The sequence below is a fragment of the Numenius arquata genome, chromosome 17 (genome assembly GCF_964106895.1).
Source record: "Numenius arquata chromosome 17, bNumArq3.hap1.1, whole genome shotgun sequence".
Taxonomy (NCBI): domain Eukaryota; kingdom Metazoa; phylum Chordata; class Aves; order Charadriiformes; family Scolopacidae; genus Numenius; species Numenius arquata.
In genome coordinates this window covers 7,940,021-7,960,711 of record NC_133592.1, presented here as the reverse complement: position 1 = coordinate 7,960,711, position 20,691 = coordinate 7,940,021, and the positions used below count along the sequence as shown (strand labels likewise).

General features: G+C 45.0%; 1 protein-coding gene across 1 annotated transcript in view; it reads right to left on the bottom strand.

The window, feature by feature from the left end:
* Positions 1 to 19,907, bottom strand: part of UNK (unk zinc finger) — a 45,236-nt gene extending 25,329 nt beyond the window's left edge. Inside the window, exons 1-2 of the mRNA XM_074160022.1 lie at positions 19,781 to 19,907; positions 1,385 to 1,594 (exon numbers count right to left, since the gene is read on the bottom strand). Coding sequence (XP_074016123.1) covers positions 1,385 to 1,594; positions 19,781 to 19,878 — 308 coding nt within the window. The 5' untranslated portion in view covers positions 19,879 to 19,907. The remainder of the gene's footprint in view (positions 1 to 1,384; positions 1,595 to 19,780) is intronic.
* Positions 19,908 to 20,691: the final 784 nt, after the last annotated feature.

The window sequence follows — 20,691 nt, the reverse complement described above, 5'->3', positions numbered from 1 at the left end:
TCTAGTCTAGTGACTGCCAGGGATCTGGAAAAGAGCAAGGACGCTGTCAAGGTGTTCTGATATCCTAGCCATGATTGAGGGGACATCACATGGCACGTACTATTTCCTCAGCAGCCCATCTAGACTTTGTGCTGTTGCTGTTTCCTGCTGATGTACTCCTACAGGGCTGCGAGAGTCTATCTATAGCCAGATGCATCCTTCATGCAGAGCACGGGACAAGAAAGGAGAATTACAACACTGCTATTTTAATTTATGTTTTGTTTCCTCTCTTAAACTGAAAAAGAACAATCTACACTGAGAAATAAAAAAAGAACAAGATGGAATATGTGAAGTTTAGATATTACAGTATCAAGCTAAAAGTACAAATGAGCAAAGAGTTCCGAGATGGCAACAGTTTTCATTCACTGAGTTTGAGCCAGATACAAACCGGTGATCTAGAAGTGAAAGCCCTCAAATATCCTATTTCCAGTCCCTTCCAGTTCTCTTTTAACATGGAAGAAAGTATCAAAACTGAGGCTTCAGGCTGGGGGATTATTCCATTCTACTGTAGTCACAAGATCTTTACTTGATTGGGTAAAAAAAATTATTCTTTTCCCGATAAATAGCATTTTTCTGAGTGTTTACACTGGCACCATGAAAGGGAACTGAAATTCCATCTTTCTATAGCATCTCTATATGAAACAGTCCTTATGTTTGACCACAGTTTGGCTACACTATTTATTCTTCCATATCTGTCACGGCTGAAGTTCTATTACTGGGTTAACCCTATAATTGCTGGAGTCTGCCAAATCCATCTCTGCTCCAGTTAAACTTAGTGCAGTCACATGGAGAGAAGTCCCAATAAAACAAACTCTTCCTCACGTTGCCTTATTCTGGGTACCCGTCTTTCCCTGCTGGCTTCTTAAAAGTTCAGGAAGACTGGCAACTGGCAAGTAACCGGTATGATTTAAAAAGCCGGGGACAGATAATTCAGGGGGCAGACTAGAGGACAAAGCTCCTCCTCTTTCAGCAATCTGTTAAAAACAGAGCGACCCTGCTAGTGAGCAAGACCTGTTATTTGACAGTCAGGGACTTATGGGAACAGTCTTTCCTAGTCCAGTGAGCTGTTTTTCTCACCTCAAATTTGCTGAAGATGCCAAGGCTCATGAGGACAGTGAACGATGCAAGAGCTGAATTCCTCTAAACCACCCTCACTTTCATCCCCGCCGCAGGCCGGGAGCACACAGGCTGCTATGACAGATTTTACATCTGTTCTCATGTTCTGCATGTTACAAAGCTGCTTTACTGCTGACTTGCCTCATCTCTACAAGAACTGGCTGGAACCATCACCTGGACCGATCCCAAAAGCCTAATGCCTGAAAAGCAGGGTGCAGCCTTTACTTACTCATCTCCTTCTGGGCAGATTCCTGTGGTCTCGTCATACTTGGTACAGTAAATGTCAGGGCTGTAGTTAAATGTACCATCCCGGCGGCGGATAGATCTGCGACGACGCTGGTTGACAAAGTGCCAGTGGAAGCAAGTGTAGGGCCGGTGCTGAGTGCACTTGTGCTGCACGAAAAGAGGGCACTGCTCCGTGCGGAACTCCTTCAGGTAACTGCAGGAGGAAATCCAACAGCGGGAGATTAGGGCCGGGATGCTGGTCAGAGGCAATATCCAACCACCCCGCAGAGCCCAGGCCAACCCCAGCCGCATCCATCACCGCGATGCCTGCTGTCCTTCCCACTCCCTCCCCTGCTTTCCCTCTCAGTAACAGGGGCTGGAAGCTGCTGGCTGTCTGTAAGGGGAAGATACCAGTTACAAGGCCACAAACATCAATGCTAACGACAGCTGAAATCACTTTCTATTGTGCCTTTTGGTATCATTTTGATGAAGAAGAGGCTTTTCATGAGCTTAGAAAATAGTTTGAGAGAAAACATAACTCTTAAGTACCTTTTTATCCATTTAAAAACAAAACAAAATACACTTCCTTGTAGCCATGTTAAAAGCTTCAAGCTACTGAAAGAAAGATTTTTAAAAGACCCCTTCATGCCTCATCCTCCTGGTTTAACTCGGCTCCTTCAGTACACAGTCAACTATGAAATTAAAATGAATTTCTCTCTTGCAATCTTGTGAATTCAGGACTCGGTCTTGAGAAGTGGGATAACTATCCTTGAATTCCTGCATGTTTACGTTGCTTTAATTTTAACATGTAATTCTCTGGAAGTACGTGTTTTCTTTTCTCCTGAGAACTAAAGAAGTCACAAGCTTTTATTTGTGACACTAATAACACTCTCTAAACCCAGATTGTAGAGGATTACAAAATGGTTTAGATCAACATAATGATCTGACTGTGATCTGTGTGTAGGTGCTTACAAAACCCATGCTGCCCGAAACCCACTATGTGTCCTGTATTTATAGGGAACATATGAACAGTTCGAGGAGTTCAGACCCAAATCCCACTGGGCTGGGTCTCAGGGACACCTCTGAGAACATCGCAGACAGCCCAGAGCAAGGAGCCCTGGGGCAACTGCCTCCCACGACAAGCCACATTCTGGGCTCTTATGTTTAGAGGTCAGTTTAAACAGAGAGGAACAAAATTTGTCAGTCAAACTCAAAATGCTAGTGTTCTCCTGGAAGCAACAGGACGATCCGACAGCAGACACAGACTCATTTTAAACAGCGTATGTACTCAGAGGCAACAAAACGGAATATAGGAACTCGTGAAGTATTCATTGCCATATCAGACGATCTTTCTATCATGTTTCTAAATAAATGGAAAGATGTCTAAAGCCCAAAGATGTATTTACAGATAATATCATCATGCTAGATTCATTCCGAAAGCAACATCTGTAAATAAAGCCTCCTTTCCTCTTTACCTCTGGCTGAAGAGAAAGCCTCAGGAAAATGCACAAATTCAACCAAAGTGGTTTTATTTGTTTGCTATGAAGAGAGAATATCACTGGCAAGAGCTTTCCGACATTGGATTTTGCAAGCATGAAAGGATAAAAGCTCTTCCCCCTCTTCAGCCTCCAAATACACAAGACTTGCAGGTTCCACTGCTTCGGATCGGCGGACGCTTGGGGCCGGAGAGGCTCCGCAGTCGCTGGGAGCCCTTTGCAAACCCAGCCCATCCGTCCCCTTCAATCCAGCACGGCCGGAACAGTATCCGCATTGGGGCCCAAGGTTTAACATCAGAAAAAGCGGAGCCAGCTGCAGAAACGGGTCTGTTTGCAGCAGGTGAGGGCGAACAAATCACTCTGGTTCCTTTTCACTTTTAAAAAGCCGGCTCCATTCAAACAGAGATCCCCGCTCCAACCACAGCAGCAATTCCTCTGAAAACTGAACACCACAATAAAATTAATCCATTCTTGAAAAGCTTTCTAAGCTGTTGGACCAAGTACAGTTGTAAAAGGTGGAATTCCACAGATTATTTTATCTTATCAGCGCACTAATAAGACTTAGAACAAAAGTGACTGTAAAGGCATTTAGGTTAGAAAGTGAATTAAGTAAACTTAAGCAGCGTGATACTTAGTCTTGCTGTCCGGAGATACTCCACAGTCACCAACCAGACCCCTCCATACATCTCCACATACACCTCGGAGACATGAGGTTTATGTTACTCCCATTTTACATACAGAGAAACTACAAAACAGCTGGCTACGTGCCTTGGCCAGTCTCATAGAGCAATTGGAGTCGGCAATAAACCAAGAGCATTTAAACTCCTCTGTCTTCACTGAAGTGAGTTCTGGGCTTAATTTGAAAAACAGCATCCCAAACCTTCTCAGTGCTCTGGGTATCAACCAGTACCCCTCAACTCGGGTATCGAGCCCAGCAATCCAGACTTGTAGCAATAGGCATGTATGAAATGCTGTTAAAAAAACTAAAATTTAACAACTGTGCGATCAATGGAGCTGAAACAGCTTCCCTTTAGCAGTAGAGTTTAAAAACGTACACACTGAATAGGGATTTCAGTCTCTGGAGTGTCAATTGTTGCTGAAGAGCATTTGAAAATTAATTGCATTTCATGATTGGCTAAATTCCCTGGAGAAACATTTATTATAATGTAAATGAGAGATAATTACATAAGTAAATGGTTCACCTGAAAAGTGTTTAACACCTAACTTGCTTCATCAGAAACTCATTCTTTAATGCTGTCTATTAAATAAATGATCTCTCACTCTTAATTTCAAAGCAAGTCCTGCAAACAGGTACCATTGAGCTCTGCCACACACTAACTGTGCATGATCACCTCTGCAAAAGACCCAGCAGAGGGAAAGGAGAGTTGTCACATTAACTCAGTCATTTCAAGCCTTTCAATCACTGCTTTGGGTTTTTCTTTTTTTTTCAAGCCACTACAACATTTTAAATCACTCTCCTCCACAATAGCCTGAATGGTAAATTGCTTTATAGCCCTTTATTTTCCTGATCCATGAAGCAAGTTTTGGCTCCTCCGGGAGAACATGGACCACTCAACCAGCCACTCTGTATTAAAATATATGAAAGGCATCTAAACCACATGTGTTTTGGGAACATAGAAAGGATACACAGACCGCACTACCGCAATGTGATGGCTCACAAAGCGGAAAGCTATTAATATTTCAGTAGCCTCTTTGCAAAAGCTCTAAACAGAAACACAGAAAACACCGTCATGACAGATTCTTCTGGTGTCAATGGTCTCTATAATTTTTTTTTTCCCAGAACAGCTGAGAAAAGGAATTTTTGAATGACCCTTGAAACTGAAAACATGTCGATAACTGGTACACATTTCACAGTGTGTCAGCCAAACGCTGTGTCTGTACAGGAAGAGGAAATCCAGCAATGATAACTTACATTTCTCAACTGCTCTCTAAAGATCTCGGGAAACTCTACAGCCCCCACGTGAGAGGCAGGAGAATTATTAGCCCCATTTTATACAGGAGTTACTTCTATATTTATTAAAGGAAAAAAACCTAATCAGTTCTGTGTTGGTCTACTTTACATGCACTTTCTTCTGCATGTGTGTATATGCCATATTTTCAAACCCATACATTTTTTTGTAAAAGTGGAAAGCACATAGCATGGTCATCTTCTGATACTACATTAACATCAACAGCAACACCCGTGTTCCTGGAGGAAATGTTATCATTTATGAGTTCTACTAAACAAAGACAAATGCAATTCTAAACAAATAGGACTAGACTGGCCAGAACAATGTAGATCAAAGTCCCCAGGCTGAATTGAACTTGCTGCTGAACAGGATGGACGCTACTGGAAATGAAAGCTTATTTCACTAGGAAGACAAGAGGAGAGGTTCTTAGACTTAAGCTTTGGGAACTCCCACAGACCAACAGCAGCTGCAAAGTATTAGAAAAAAACCCAATGCTACTTCACTGAAGTTCCACTTCCTCTGGGGTGGGCTGTGGGAAGGGGCAGTAATTACTGTCCACAAGAACTGATGCTGGCACGGGAACTGCTTGCTGTCTTTAATTGCCAGTGGCAGCTCGACTCTCCAGGGCAGGGCAGCAAGTGTTTACATCTGCAGTTGTAATTGCAGCTGGTTCCCCCTCTGCCCTGGAGGAATCCAGCCCTGAACTGCTTTGGGAGCTGCAGAAAAAAAGATGAGCGGGGTGGGGGGGAAATTGTACTTCCAAACACCACCACTGAAAAAAATCAAACCTAGAAAGCAGGAGGGGGAAAGAAAAAAGAAAAAAGAAAAAAAAAAAAAGAGAGAGAAACCAAGGAGAAACTCTAACCTAGAACCTTCGTTTTTAAACTCAACAATTGAAGCCTTGTCCTGGTCACATTCATTGCCCGCTGCTGTGGAGATCTCTTGCTTTGCTGGCTCTGTTCACACCCGGAGTGCTCAGGCAGCGCAGCACGGGGGGATACCTGCATCCATACCACGGTCCAGGGCTGCAAACTTCCTGCCAAACTTGACCTAAGTCAAGCATGCAGCGGCATGAGCTCAATTCAGGAAAACGTGCTGGTGATGCACGAAGACAGCAGAGTTCTAAATTCCTCGTTAAAAGCCTTACCCAAAGCTCCCTGAAATCACCAGGAGATGCACACCGACACCCAAGAGAGAAGTCTCTGCTTTGTAACACGGGGATCGGGAAGACTGGAGGGAAAAATCATACTGAGGAACACGGAAACAAAAGAATTAAAACCAACTCTTCCAAGCCCTTGTTGCTCTCATAACTCAAAGCCAGGCCCCCCCTTTGCTTCCGACACCCCCTGCACTATTTGAAATCTTTATGTAGGCTCCAAGATGAGCTCCCTCCTTTGCAGCCTTTCTTGCTCCTCCCAGTCAATCCCCTTTCTACAAAAATTCCTTTCGGGCTCAAACAGAACGCAGAGGCTCATAAATAGGATCTGAATCTTCTGCAGTGGTACAACAGAGAGAAAACCATTAGATAATTGTTTGGCTAATCCAGACTAAGTCACTGCCTGCAAATGTAGGACAACAGTGAGATCTAACACCGCTCTCATCTAGATTTCACATACATGTGGGTGTGTGTTTACACCCATGAAACTATGCTACAGCACTCTTCGTAAAGGCCCGCGTTACGTGATTGGCACCAGCACTGTTTATCTTGTTTTAGACCAGAGTAAACTACAGACACCTTTTACACTAGCGGGCAGGTCCACGATCAAAGCACTGGCCACTGTCAGAGGGCTCCAGCCCTGCAGTTGCCCTTAGGTCACAAGAAAAGTAACCCAGAGAAGGCAGCCCAGGGGGTGTTCAGCCAGCACAGGATCCGGTCTTCTCCATAAAGTCTAGCCTTCAGTATTAGGAATTACTAGGTCAGGGCTGTAAAAAGATTCTTAGTCCTAGTTACTGTCCGAAAGAGCCCACAGAGGCAAATCTAACCAAAAAAATCTACAAATGAAGTGATTGGTCGTATTTATTATGGTTTTTTTTTTAAACCAAGGCTTAAGTTCCTGATAAGATTTCAGATATCAGGAAGAAAATGCTCTTCTGCCATTATGATTTATTTCAGTCCTGTCTGCCTTCTCTCAGCAGAGGATCACACTGGCAAAGATACCATGTCATCGGCACAAGAGTACACAGGAATACAGGGGACTTTTGCTGGCACTTTTATATCCGTCGTGTCCCGCTGTTTCAGACAGGACTGCATGAGGCCATAGACCTCTTCGTGAAGTTTCAGGTGGTCCCAGTTCACCTCACTTGTAGGCAGACATCCCTCCTGAATATTGCAGCCTGAAGGACAGAGGTCACTGCTCTGAGCTGCTCATCAGCTTTCCGGTGCCAACAGGAGTTTCCAGCAAAGATCAGTCCAGACAGCAGCCTGGAGAAAGTTTTCCTAATTCAGTTTAAGCAAGAAAAAAATATAAAAATTAAGAAATCATCAGCTTAGCTTTTAAATTAGTGTTTTGAGCTAACATTAATAAAATTACCTGAAGTAAAACAGGGTGTGCTTACCCAACAGACTGCCTGCAAAGCAGGCAGCACTGCAAAACCCAGGAGAAAATATTTAACTGGAGACATAGATGTTTCTAATTCAATAATGCTTATCTATTGAAAATATTTTCAAAACTGCTATTTTCTTCTTAAGCTCAAAGAGCCACCCCAACACAAGAGGAAAAGAGCTGCCCATATTTAATCAGCGCTCTAAATTCATTTCACCCTCATAAAATTTTATTGCAGAAGATGATATCAGACACACTTTAAGTAAGAAACCCATGACTCAATTATTTTCTTTTACTGAACTGTGGTATTCCAATTGAAATGAGTCAGTGGTGCATGACAGAATCTACTTATTCCAACAGGATACTCAATAAAAATCCTACTAATGCACCTTTCGTTTAACATATCATTACTGATAGAGAAAAGAGAAGACCCAAGATATGCAGCTCTGACATTGCTCAGGAGTTTCTGCTCTTCAGGCAAAGAAGATATTCCAGAGTAAGGAGGAGGAAAAAAACAAAACCAAAAAACAAAAAACACACTGGGATTTAAACAATAGTGTTTTTCCAAAATAATTAGTCCAGAATGGATATTCTGGAATAGTTATTCAATTTTTCCACATTGGCAATTCCCTATAACACACTTACACATCTCTTAGAAAATCTACAGGGCTACTAGAAGGCTTGGCTTTTCAAGGAATCTCTCAGTGTAGCAAGGATTTCGGCAGGTTGCCTACCTTAGGGCTTTTATTGCTTCCAGTCACCATGGAGTCCAAACCCTTTCGGAGAAAGGTTTTGATACCAGTATTCCCATGGCATCTTATGAAATGCTGTCATTTCAATGCAAAGCAAGCTTCCTGACAGGGAACATAGCCTTCGATTCCCAAGATTTCTTGGGATGTGTGAGAAAAACAGTGAATTCTTAGGAGTTGTAGTACCTTATTCCCAGGGGTGGACACAAGGCAACCAAATCCCTGGCTAACGGCTGCAGACTACCAGCGGCCGGGTTTACAGCCTGCCTAAACCTCTGCAAGGAAATGTTTAGCATCCCTCTAACAAAAGCAGTAGTTCGGACAAGTCTGTTTCAATAAACAACGTATTTTACTTACTGGCACATGTCATCTAATATTGAAACAGAGCCTCAAACAAATCACTGCTGAATATACACTTTCATACAACAATAACACTTTTAACAACAATCTCGAAGGTTTCCATCTTGGTTTAAGGAAAAAGTTCTGACCAGTAATCTTTCCAGGTTCCACCAGTAATCTTTATCACTTACTGTGGTTCACCACTATTGGATATTTCCCTGTTTTCCATTCGTAATGGTATTTTTCTAAATAACTTCACAGACCTGACCGAGCCCTCAGGCTTCACACCAAGGCTTTTGCATATGCTTTGCATCACTTGACATAAAATGCAAACATCTCTCTCGATACATCTCAACAACTATCAGTCTATTTGCCTTTCCATACCCAGGTGCAGTTTTGTAAACCTTGAAAAGATTAGATTTAAACCTCAAAGAAAAATATATGGATCACTTTAGAAAAACAAAAGGCTGGTTGTGAATGCAGGGAAGGAGAAAAGGATGAGGGAAAAGTTTCAGTAAGCTCACATCTGTCACGAAGATAGACTTCACATGCCTCAGTGTTTTCTTTATCACCTAAATAAATTGAACCATCAACTGGAAAAAGGTCACACAGCAGACAGCACCGTGTGATTTTAAAGCTGTTAGATTTCCCCTTCTCCATTAGAGCTTGACAATAATGTCAGTCTAAGGGCAAATAAAGAAAGTGAGAGCTGGAGAGACTTATTACACATGCATGGAGTTGGGCTTTTTTGGTTGTGGAGGGGTTTTTTTGGCTTAAGAGTTCATATAACTCATGGTGTATCTTAGTGATTGCAAAGACAACTGCTCACATCCATAGCTCATGGCTCCCCCACTTTTCACTATGGAAATAGGTATGGAATCACTCACAAGTTTTCCTTTTTCTAGGTATCGGATTGATTCTGCAAGTAAAGTTGAGCCAGATGCTTCCAAAGAAATGCCAAAGGATAGTGTGCGCTGCAGAAGCTAAAGCACAAACTGGTAGATTACAGAAAGCTAAGGAAAACACACCAACAAGTACAACAGTCATATTCAAGAGTAACCCGATCCCTACTCTAACTCTATTTCTGGATCCCGAAGCAGATCATGGGGTGTACAACAATGCAACTAATTCAATTCAGCCACGAGGAAAGAACTATCTTCTACCCAGACTTTAAAGATAAGAACTTTAACTGAGTGACCGCAAAAGTCCAGGCTATAAATAACATGCGTTGGCAACTATCAGAAATAATGGGGACATTTTTCAATGAAAAGGAAAATGTCAGACACAAACAGTTGTGTCCTGTCTGCACTGAAAAATGAAGGAAAAACCAAGAGAGACGCTACAGCGTGGTGCCAGCCCAGCACGGCAAGACAGCCTCGCACCGGTTTCAGGCAAACATTATTTGGTTTCCACAGTTATAGCAAAAACGGCTTTGTTTGGAGAGAAATCCCATGTTGTAGCTAAATACCTCACCAATGCTGTGTCTTGATGAGGAAAGAAAAATCAAGGCTTTCACCTCAGAGTTAACTCAATAAAATGAAAATTTATCACCAGCCAAGACACAAGCTGCGCTGACTTACAGTTGTGTTCAGTCCGTGGGTGTCAGGGAAAGAGGTGCTTGTTCCAACTCCCCTTGAGCTGGGCATCCCATCATCTTCACACACAGAGCTGTGTCATTCAAACCCCATGAATAAAACAATTTGAGTCAGTTTTTTGGCGGTGTGCTCTCTTTAAAAGGCATAAACTTGTTGTATCAGTGGACCATGAAATGTATATGACCAAGCCATACCAATAAAATCCATCTGAAACACGAGTGTTTGTTTACACAGAACTCTCACCTTTTTAATTAAAACAATCCAAGCACAAGCAAACATTGAACTGCACTACATTTCACTAAAAGCCACTCTGCAAGATCCAGAACTCCACATAAAGTCTTGAGTTCAGATTTACATTTCCTTGAGTTTGATCTCTCCTTCTTTCCCAAATTAGTTGGTCATGAATAGGTATTACTTGACATGCCCTCAAAATTAACCAAGCGTTTAGACAGTTCATGCAATGTTTTAAAAACACAGCCTTTTTGTGTTTCCAAGTTTTAACGCCGTATTTTCAATTTGACACTGCTAGTTCATGTAAACAACACAGCTGTGCCTAAAGCACACCTCCCTGTTTGCAAACACGGATCACCCCAATCGAGATAACCCTCATCGCTCGGTGTCTCGCTTTCTGCTCCACAAACCATCCAGGTGCCATTAATCCTTCCCTACAGCACCTGTGTAAGTGCTGACTCTACAAAAACAGGATCATATTGAAATAATTATTTTTCGATAACACGTGGGTTGAGCCTGTTTCGGTGAAAATACTGGAGCTTACTGCGTCCAGACAGCTGTACGCTGTCGATGGTTTATACCCGATTTAATTGTCAGCACAATATATCAACATGTGCTCAAATATGAGCAGTTAAATATTTTACTACTAATTACTTCACAAAAACATCTATCCACAGACTTGTCCATTATGGGCATTTATTCAGTTTATAGCCAGATAAATTTTTCTGTTGTATTAACTGGATCAGATAGATGATGCTTCTTTATCCTAGCGTTAGCACTTATAGCCTCAGACACATGGAGAATGTCTGCAGAAAGGGGGAGTTAAATGGAGTTAACGCGCATCAGACAATAAATTAAGGTCTGAGTAATACACTGATGTCCTGTGCAGTAAAAATTAAAATTTCAGCTTCCAGTAAAGTTTTTCCACACTGTACTTCTCTCCCCATCGAGTCAACCACTAACAAAGCCTACCCAGGGCTAGCAACTGTAGAAACACTAGTGAAGGCTGGGAACAGGGCTGGGCTGTTTTAAAACTCGTGTTACTCACTCTGCTAGTTCCCCTAAAACAAAACATCCCACATGCAAGAATTCATAAAGGCTAATTCAGAAAAATATTATTTCCATACAAGCCATTACGTAGCTCAGGGTTTCAGTTACAGATTTTTTATGAACATTTTTATGCAGCTAACCTTCAACATCTTGTCTCACGAGAGGTGCTTCAGAAATAGAGCACAGTAGTAGCCTTCCTTCTCCTGACCACGCCAGGAACCCTCATGATTCGCCAAACAGCTCGTAGATCAATTGCAGCCCCATCCTCACAACAGTTTTAAGACAGTACATGAACTGTCTGTACTTACACCAGACCAAAAAACAGAAAAGCAAAACTCCACGAGAAGGGACAGATCTATAGTGCTCTCATCCAGCCCAAGCTACGTTTGAAAATGAAATAGCATCTGCTTCTTCTCGGGTTAAATGCCAACCAGATTTGCAGCAGCCTCTTTGGAAAGGCTTACATTTGTGAACAGACATTTTCTGTTGTGAGTTTGAAACAAAACACGGTGATTATCTAACAAGCATGAACCTGCACCCCGTAACACATGTGCCAGCGCAAAGATAAAAGCCAACTCTTACTGGTTGATTTTGAATAATCAATGGGAGCCATTCAATCGATTTTCTTTTCCGCTCAGCACTCAAATCAGACTTCATCCGTGTCTGCTACAGCCTCGCGCACTCTTTCGACACTCCATATGGCAGGCAGACCTCAGAATAAGAGTCCTACACACACACACAGAGGCTGGTCCATGATAGGACCCCACACCAGTCTGCACTTCAGACAGGTACGCTGCCGTCAGGACGCAAACCAGCTCTCCGGCAAGGGGAAAGCAGTCAAATAAATCCCAGGCTACACCACAACTTCTCATTTTCCATTTTGACTAATCAATACATGAACAAATCTGGTGCCACTCTCAAGATATTTTAAACGTGCAAACAGTAGTTTATATCTTTTTTTTGTTGCTGTAAAGCTGCCCAATTGCCCTGAGGCATCTGCTGTTTTTATTTCTGCCAGGATGGTAATGCTCAAGTGCTATTAATGAAAACTCACACTCTACTGAAAGTTAGAGGAGAAAAATCACCTCTGAGCATATTGGGTGTGAACCGACAGCTTCGTTTTGAACTGTGGCGACACGCTGAAGATGAAGGCTAACAAGGAAAACAATATTGACTTTAATTAATTCTGACTTTTTCAGATATTCATCAGGTTATAGTTTCAAGGAACTATTTCTCTTTCCATATGTGCATGACTGCTTCTTAATCTAAAGAAGTTCTAGGCATATGATGATAAAAAGCAACCCAACCTTAACTTCTTAACTGTAATTAACAGTGCCATCATTCTCAATAAGCCAGTATGCTCTACTGAAACGTATTTGCTGGGTCTGACCAACAGATAGCTAAGGATGGCCTAAGATTTTTCTTGTCTGACCACAAGCTTGGTGTAAGTTCCTCTGTCAGCGTTCTGACAACTATATTCAATTAAATATCTCATGACTTTTAATAGATAAGAATCAGGTCAGTATCAAGTATTTCAGTGAGCTGGCACTTTTATTGCCATCATTGCACTTAAGCACTTAAAACTGAAATATTTCTTTCAAAGAAAGCCTAGAACTTACTGTAACAATAGCCTTGTAAACCTGAATGAACACTACGGCAGGGTGAGGGTGTGTGAGTCAGAGACAGCCTGCAACAAAGCTAGAAAGAAAAGAAATTGTTGGTATTCGTTTTTAAGGGAACATTCATTCCAACTGATATTTCAAATGTCAAACTGGTATTAACTGCATCAAGCGCTGATCAAAATACACAAGACGGAGATTGCTGAGAAAATTATCAGAAGCATCTAAATTGGCTGTCATCACCAGGTGGAGTATGAGAAAGTACAAGCCTTCAGCATCTCCCCATGTACCCTTCTGGTGAGGCTTTTGATTGACCTGATACAAAAGACAAACTTTCTCTCAATAAAGCCCCCAATTTCACCAAAATCTAGTGTAAGGAGTTTTTAAGGAGGAAACTAACTGACGCAATATTTAAAAAGCAATGACAATTAGACCAAAAAAAAAAAAAAATTCTTAGAAACACTTTAGATGTCGGTGATTCTGTTAGGCAAAGGGATGGACCATGTAACTTTCTATTATCTCTTTCAGCCCGTCTCTTGTGTTTTCAGAGAGATTTATAAAGCTTTTAAAAAGCAAAAAGTTAACAGAAGGAACAAAACACCACCTCGGCATCTTCTGAAAATGAACATAGCTCTCAGGGTCCTGACAAGCAGGTTCTCACGGGCCTCGACGCAGCAATTTAAGGCATTATTGCTCCAGTTCTCTATTTTGCTCCCGTCTCAGAAATTACAGCTCCTTATAACAGGGTTAACAGACGAGATCGCATGCCTGCTCCCCGGCTGCCCCAGTTCACAGCCTGGTGTATTAATACAGTCTACCAGTGACAGTTAGCTCATGCTAATATGCTACACAATAAGCGTGATTAACTGATGGGCTGACACGTTCCCTCCCGCCAGGGCTGTACAGGGGCAGCAACAGCCAGAAACAGCACGGCAGAGATGCTGTCATGCCCTGCAGGGAGACTTTCCAGAGGACACTGGTCAGATCCTTTGTAACAAGAAGGCTGCACACTTTCAGCTGCTCACAGAAGTTAGGAAAACTTTATTCTGGTGGAAAGACTAGATCTAAAGACAATAAACTAGTGAATTCCAACAGAATTTTCTTTAAAATAAAGCCATTTTAATTTTTTTTTCCTCCTATGGCACAAAAAATTATCCTATATTCTAGTGTAAGCAATGTATAATAATAAACATACGCTTTTTTTTTTAAATCAAAAAATTGAAAGAACCATTTTCCAAGTTGGAACACTTCTGCATGACTGAATCCCCCTCCTCTTTCACAGAGTTTTGGATTTTTGAAATACCGAGCCTAGCCAGACCCAAACTAATTCTGAAAATGTCAAAGCAGTACACGAAGCTTTTCAGTCTGCAAAATATTTATATCCACTTATACAGCAGTTGCCTGTATGTGAGTTCCCTGTCACTTTTGATATCCAAAAATATTCAGTAAGGGGAAATGCAGCGAGCAAACCACAGCTCCAGGCCCACTTCAGGACGAGGGAGAAAGACCTTATGGCCTCAACACACACGTTAACCAGCAGGACAGGGCAGTGCTGAGCCCATCCCTCAAGCTGGAGGCTTTTCCCACTCATTCTTTGAAGCGCCATAAAATCTAGAGTGTTATTTTTCAGTGTACGTATTCGGTGGTGAGCACATACTGCCAAGGCAGCTCTTCCTGTTCACACTCCAGTGCTTTATATTTCCAACTTCCTGTAACTGTTCACACTTTCTAATAACAGCTTGCGGTGGACTTGTATGCAGTGACGTTCACACAAGACTTAAAAAAATAGCAATAATAACCAGCTTATACTTGCCCAATAAGCTGACATTTACAGGTAACAATGTAGATGACTGCTGGTAAGTCCCTGGTTCAGAAGTATTGACTTATTCTGTGTTTTCCTAACTATCTCCAAAGTTATTACCAGATCTGAAACCTACAAACACAGAGGGGTTTTTGTTGTTGTTGTTTTCTGGGTTGTCTGTTTTGGTTTTTGTTTTCTGTTTAAACAACAGGGCTAGTTTCTATTTTTGTGTAAATCCATATCAGCTTATTGATCTAAGGGTTGTCACCAGTAAAACCAACGCAGAATTAGGGCAACAGTTTGTTATTTTAAGAGTTCCGATGGTTTAAAAAGAACACAAAAGGTTTCTAAAAACAGTTTCAAAAGCTTAAATGTATTTGCCAGGTTGCAAAGACCACCCAATTCAAGCACATCAGAAGTACAATCTAACAGACTATCCAGACTAATCCTAAAGGTCCTAGAAGAACAAGCTACTTACAAAAAAAGCAACAACTCTGAAAACGCATTAGCTCCACATCTGGTTTTTGGTTTTCTTGCCACAGTCAGTCAGTCTGCACATTTGAGATCAGACGTGCTGCGTTGGCCCTGCCAGTGATAAGACACTATCCACTGATAAGAAGATAAGGATTACTCTCTGCTACTACAAACGCTTCAAGGTGCATTTTTGTGCCATTCATTTTGAGTAAGAATTTAAACATATGATTTTGAGATAAATAACACTCTGCATGCGAGCTCTTCATTGAAATCCAAGTCCACCTATGATCTTGCTATTTTTATTTCTTCTTCACCCATATTTCCACCCCTGTTCTAATCAGAGCTCCTATTTAAGGCTGAGAAGCCACCAGACACGGCACGACTCAAAAACACGCAGGTACAAAAAAGGTCTTTGATTTGAGCTATAACTGAAGCAATTGCACCAACCTGATTTTCACCCCCACTTAAAACGCCCTTCACTCAAGTGCACTCGTCCTTCTACCTCTAAATGGCTGGCATCGAAATGGTTGCAAGATAAAGCTTGGGTGAGTGCAAGCCAGCAGTCGCTAACACGACAGGGCGACCAGCCGCGTGGACGCAGCTCTAGCATTACTTACAGGAGACTAATCTTTCAGGAATTTTCCACAATTCCTCCCCTCGTGCAAAAAGGAAGACAAGTTTTGCGTCTTTTATGCTGCAAAGGCCTAACCGCAAAGCTTATCTTGCCGTTAGGGGGACAGGATGCTCTCCCAGGCATCTCGGTCCAGAGCTCAAGTGAGGGTGCAGCCTGCGGGGTGGCGGAAACCTGGACTTTATTTACAGGATGGCTGCTTGTATTTAAGACACGCACTCAAGAGAATTATCTTGAGTGTGCGATGATCTGGGTTATGCCCAACAAGTCTACACCCCAAAGAGTTTATCACCTAAATCAGGGTATTTTCAACACTGCTTTTGAGCACGTGTGTTTTGAATAGACTAGAATGAAGGCACTCTTTGTGTTTTATTAAATGGGTTAATTTATCTTCACCCAAATGTTTGCTTTCCTGCAGAGTTATTAAACTGTCTGACTTTCAGGTGAATGCACAGCGAACAAAGGACTGCTCCACTTCCACTTATCTAAATTCTGCCAGATCAATAAACACCCAAGCAGTGGATATAATCTTTACAATTCACAATTAAAGAGTCTGGTCCGACTGAAAACCGAGGAAGACGGCAACAGGCGACTGGATAGACTGTACCAGAACAAAACTACACCACAGTACTCAGTATCTACAACTCCAAGTGACTGATCGCTTGCTTTCAGTTTCTTTGAACTCGGCCTCTATCCACATTTGTAGATAACACATTAAAGACAGACACACACAAAAATAACCATGCCAGCTAGGGCTAAGAAAGAGCACAAAGTCAATACTCAGCTGAGGTTTGACAGGGCAAACCCACACCAAATCCACTTCCCACTACGAGCAATCAGCTAACCCCTGCACAGCTCATCTCCCAGAGCGGATCAAAGCCACGCCAGCCCGCAGGGGCCCCAGGAACGAGCCCAACTCACCCCTCTCTTCCGAGGAACACACCGACCTCATCCTGCTATGGGAGCCGCGGGATCGCAAGGAAGAACCACACGCAGAAGCCTCTAATCCAGCAACCCAGAGAGAACACAACAGCAGTTGTCGGGTATTTCAGTACTCGCTTGAATTCTACAAAGGGAATCCCAGATCCCCAGATGAGAAACATGCTATTCATAATTAAACTGTGAAGTTTGGCATCTACCAGAATGACTTGGTCTCCAGGAGCATCTACCTGCACGCTACAGCTGCTGCCAAGGACACAATCAAAGTGGTTTTTTTAGGCTCTTCATCTGCACAAACAGTGCCAAAGGTGGGAAATAGCACCAATAATTCTATTATAATCATTTATTTTTTTCCAGATTTTTTTTTGCTGTACACCTAGAACAAATATAAGGCTTCCTGATAGGATCTAGAATTGCAGTTCAAAGTACCTAAAAATCTCATGCAAATAACACCAAGAGTTTAGAAATCGACGCTAATAGGGAAACTGGAACATTTCCTAACAAATACAACCAAAACTTTCCAAGACAGAGATCCCCAGCACCAGATTGCCTGTCCCCAGGGAACAGCAAAGTATGCAGATAATTAAGCTTACTTGAGTTTACAAGTTGTAACCTTCGTGTCATTTTATGGAAACAAACTATATTTAAGGGGGAAAAAAAAAGGACAAAAATATTTACATTTTGACAACATACAACTTGTTCACATGAAGGACCACCAAATAAGTTCCCATATGTTATCAGAAGGAGGTTTACAGTATGACGTGACCTAGTGTACAAATCCAAGACTTTCAAAGTATGGCTCACATCCCGCTGTCAGCACTCCGCAGCCCCCAAACCCACCCTGCACGTATGGCTGTTCAGCTTCTCCGCGACTGTCTTCACTGAAGTATTTTTAGCATCCATCTGAAAATGCATGTATTGCTCACTGGGAAGAAGCTAATTGCACCATCACCTTTGTTCCACACTGTCCCATTTTCCTCCTCTGTCCTTTTCAGCCACCGCGTCCCAATCTTCCTTCTTCTCCTCCCATATCTTGAACTCTTTCTTCCACTGTTTCTTTCGTAATCTGTGATATCCTTGTTTCTACGGTCACGCTTAGCCACATTATCACCTTCGTCTTCCTCTGCCTAGTGTATTTACAATCTCTCTACCTCATCTCCTCGTCACCTAGGTTTTTTCCACCCCCTCTTGCTTTTGACCAATTGCTTCTGTCATTGGTGTCACTCCACCTCCTCTGTACTCCACCTGTACCCCACTACAGCATCATTCCTAGCAGGCTTCTTCAAGCCTCTTTCTCTTATAAAGTTGTCAAACTTTATTCCTGGTGGTGTCTACAGTTAAAGTAACCTGCGAGGCTGTGACTTGCCAGCTCCCTGAAGATGACAACAGGATCTTCATGACGGACATTGAACCTAGAGGACCTCATTTTGCCATAGACCTGGTATTCTGAACAGCCCGAAGGAAGAGGACATGAAATAGGCTGTGATCCCTGCAGCAGGCATACAGGTTGTTCGGGTCCCTGCCTCTGCCTTTCCACAGCTCTTTTTATTCCATGTATCACAGTGTAAATGCAGGGAAGAAGTTCATCACCAACTTCGTGAAAATGCAAACTAAAAGAATACAGACCACGCTCCGAACCTGCCCTTCTCATTTTGGGTGGGGGCATCAACACAAGTGAGAGATACGGGCAATTTGTACATTTTTTTCTGTATGCGGACAACACCCTAAAGTGATAAGGCTTGACAGTTCAGCGCACGTATTTTGTTCACAAGGGACGGGCCCAAACTTTTTTCTTTTAAGGAGGACAGGGAATACCTGACCGATTGCCACCCACCACACGTCCATCGCTAGCCCGTCCTCACAGAGACACTGCTCCGTCAACCCACCCCCTTATGCCTATTGCAAAAGGAGAACAGGGTCCCCTCGCCACAACTTCCAACCCAGACAAAACTTATCACAGGCCGTGTTCACTCAGCACAAGCTGCAGGAGGTCACGTACATCCTTGGGACAACGCAGTGAAACGCTATTTCTTTGCTTAGGGAAGACAGAACCCAACAACAAGCCTTCACCGAGGCAGCGTCTCCAGCGATGGAGGCGACACCGACCGAAAAGCCACACACACCGACCACCGTTCCTTCACAGAGGCGTCACACCCAGGGCGGTGTGAGAAAAGGCGGGAAGAAGAGAAGCACATCTCACGATTTTTGTGTAACGTTTCCTATGGGGGGAGTGTGGGGGGGCGACGTTTCTCACACCCATGTGTAAAACCCTCCCGTGGCTTCCGTGTGGGCAACACCTCCAGGAGGCCTGCCCTGATGAGGGACCCCGCTCGAGCCACCCCTCACGGAGCGGCTGCACGCAAGGTGCGGGGTGACAGGGGCTTGGACCTTGGGGACAGCCGGACAGCATGGCACCCATCTCCTCACGACACCTCCCTCCTCCACAGGGGACCAAGGACCGCCCCCGGGAGCCTGGAGGGAACGCAGGGCCGGGGCGACAGTCAGGCGAGGAGCCCAACGCCCCGAAGCGCCACTTCCACGCCTGAGGTGACACACGCGAGGGCCGCGGGGAGCCACGGGGGACAGCGATGACAGCCGGCCGGCCGCCCCCTCGCAGAGGCCGTAGCTCCCATGGCGGCCGCCCCGCCACAGTGGCCAGGGCCCCCCCCCACCGTACCCCCGGGAGAGGCCGCGGTGCCCCGGTGCATCACGGGCGACAAGGGGAGGGGGGCCGGGGGGGAGGGGGGGAAAGCCCCTCATCCCCCGCCCCTTCCCTCCCCACCCACCCCCCCCCCCACAGGCGGGTCCCGCCGGCCCGCGCCGGTCGGGGCCGGTTCCAGCCGGTGCGAGGCGGGCTGGGCGGCGGGTCTCCGTGCGCGCGTGCCGCACGCTGCCCGCTGACGTCAGGCGCGTGTTGGCGCGCGGGCGGGCTGGGCGGCGGGGAAGAAGCTCCGGCTACGTACGTGTAGTGCTGCGGCTTCTCCGGCTGCGCCTGCAGCGCGCTGGCGGCGCTCGCCGGCCCGGCCGCGGCGGGGCCGCCCGCCACCGGGCCCTTGGACATGCCTCCTGCCTTCCGCTGCCGCCGCCGCCGCTCCCGCCGAGGAGACCTTTATTATTCACTCTGCGCGGTCCGCACGGCGGGCGCCGCGCGCAGGCGCCGCCGCCGCCATTGCCGCCCCGGTGCGCGGGGCGGGGTGGGAGTTGTAGTCCCGCCGCCCGCCCGCCCTCCGCCAAGGCGGGAGGCGGCGGGGCGGTGGCTTCCGGCCGGCGGGACTACAACTCCCAGAGGCGCCCCGCGGCGGCGCGGCCCGAACTTCCGGTTGCGCGGGGAGGTGAGGGGAGGCGACGGGACTTGTAGTGCGAGAGAAGCGGGGGCGGCGCGGCAGAGCGCCCCCCAGCGGTGGGGCCGGATGGCGCCCGCGGCCAGGCGCCATTACCAGGGCCAGCCCTGAGGAAAGGCCCGAGGCTGTGAAGGGCACCGAGCCCCGGGGGTGGTACCGACCCCCCCAGGGAGAGCACGGCCCCTCCAGGGAAGGCTGCGGAGGAAGCTGGGCCCACAGGCCTGTGAGAGGATGGGGAGTTATTTGTGGCAAGAGGCCTCATTTCCTTCCTGCCCCCCCCCGCCTTCCCTCCGCCTCAGGGACTGAACGTGGACACGAGAGCACAGCGTCCCGGCCAAAGGCTTATTTTAGTGTTGGCATCTCTCGTGGCTCCGCGGCCTTCCCCACCCACGGAACAACGCCGTCCAGGAAGTGCCTGGGAATAGCACTGCAGTCCCCAGGAGGAGGAGGAGGAAGAGGAGGAAGGTCCAGCCAACCACCTGGAGAACCTACCTCCAAGAAGGTGACACCAAAGGCCCCTGGATGCTGGGTCA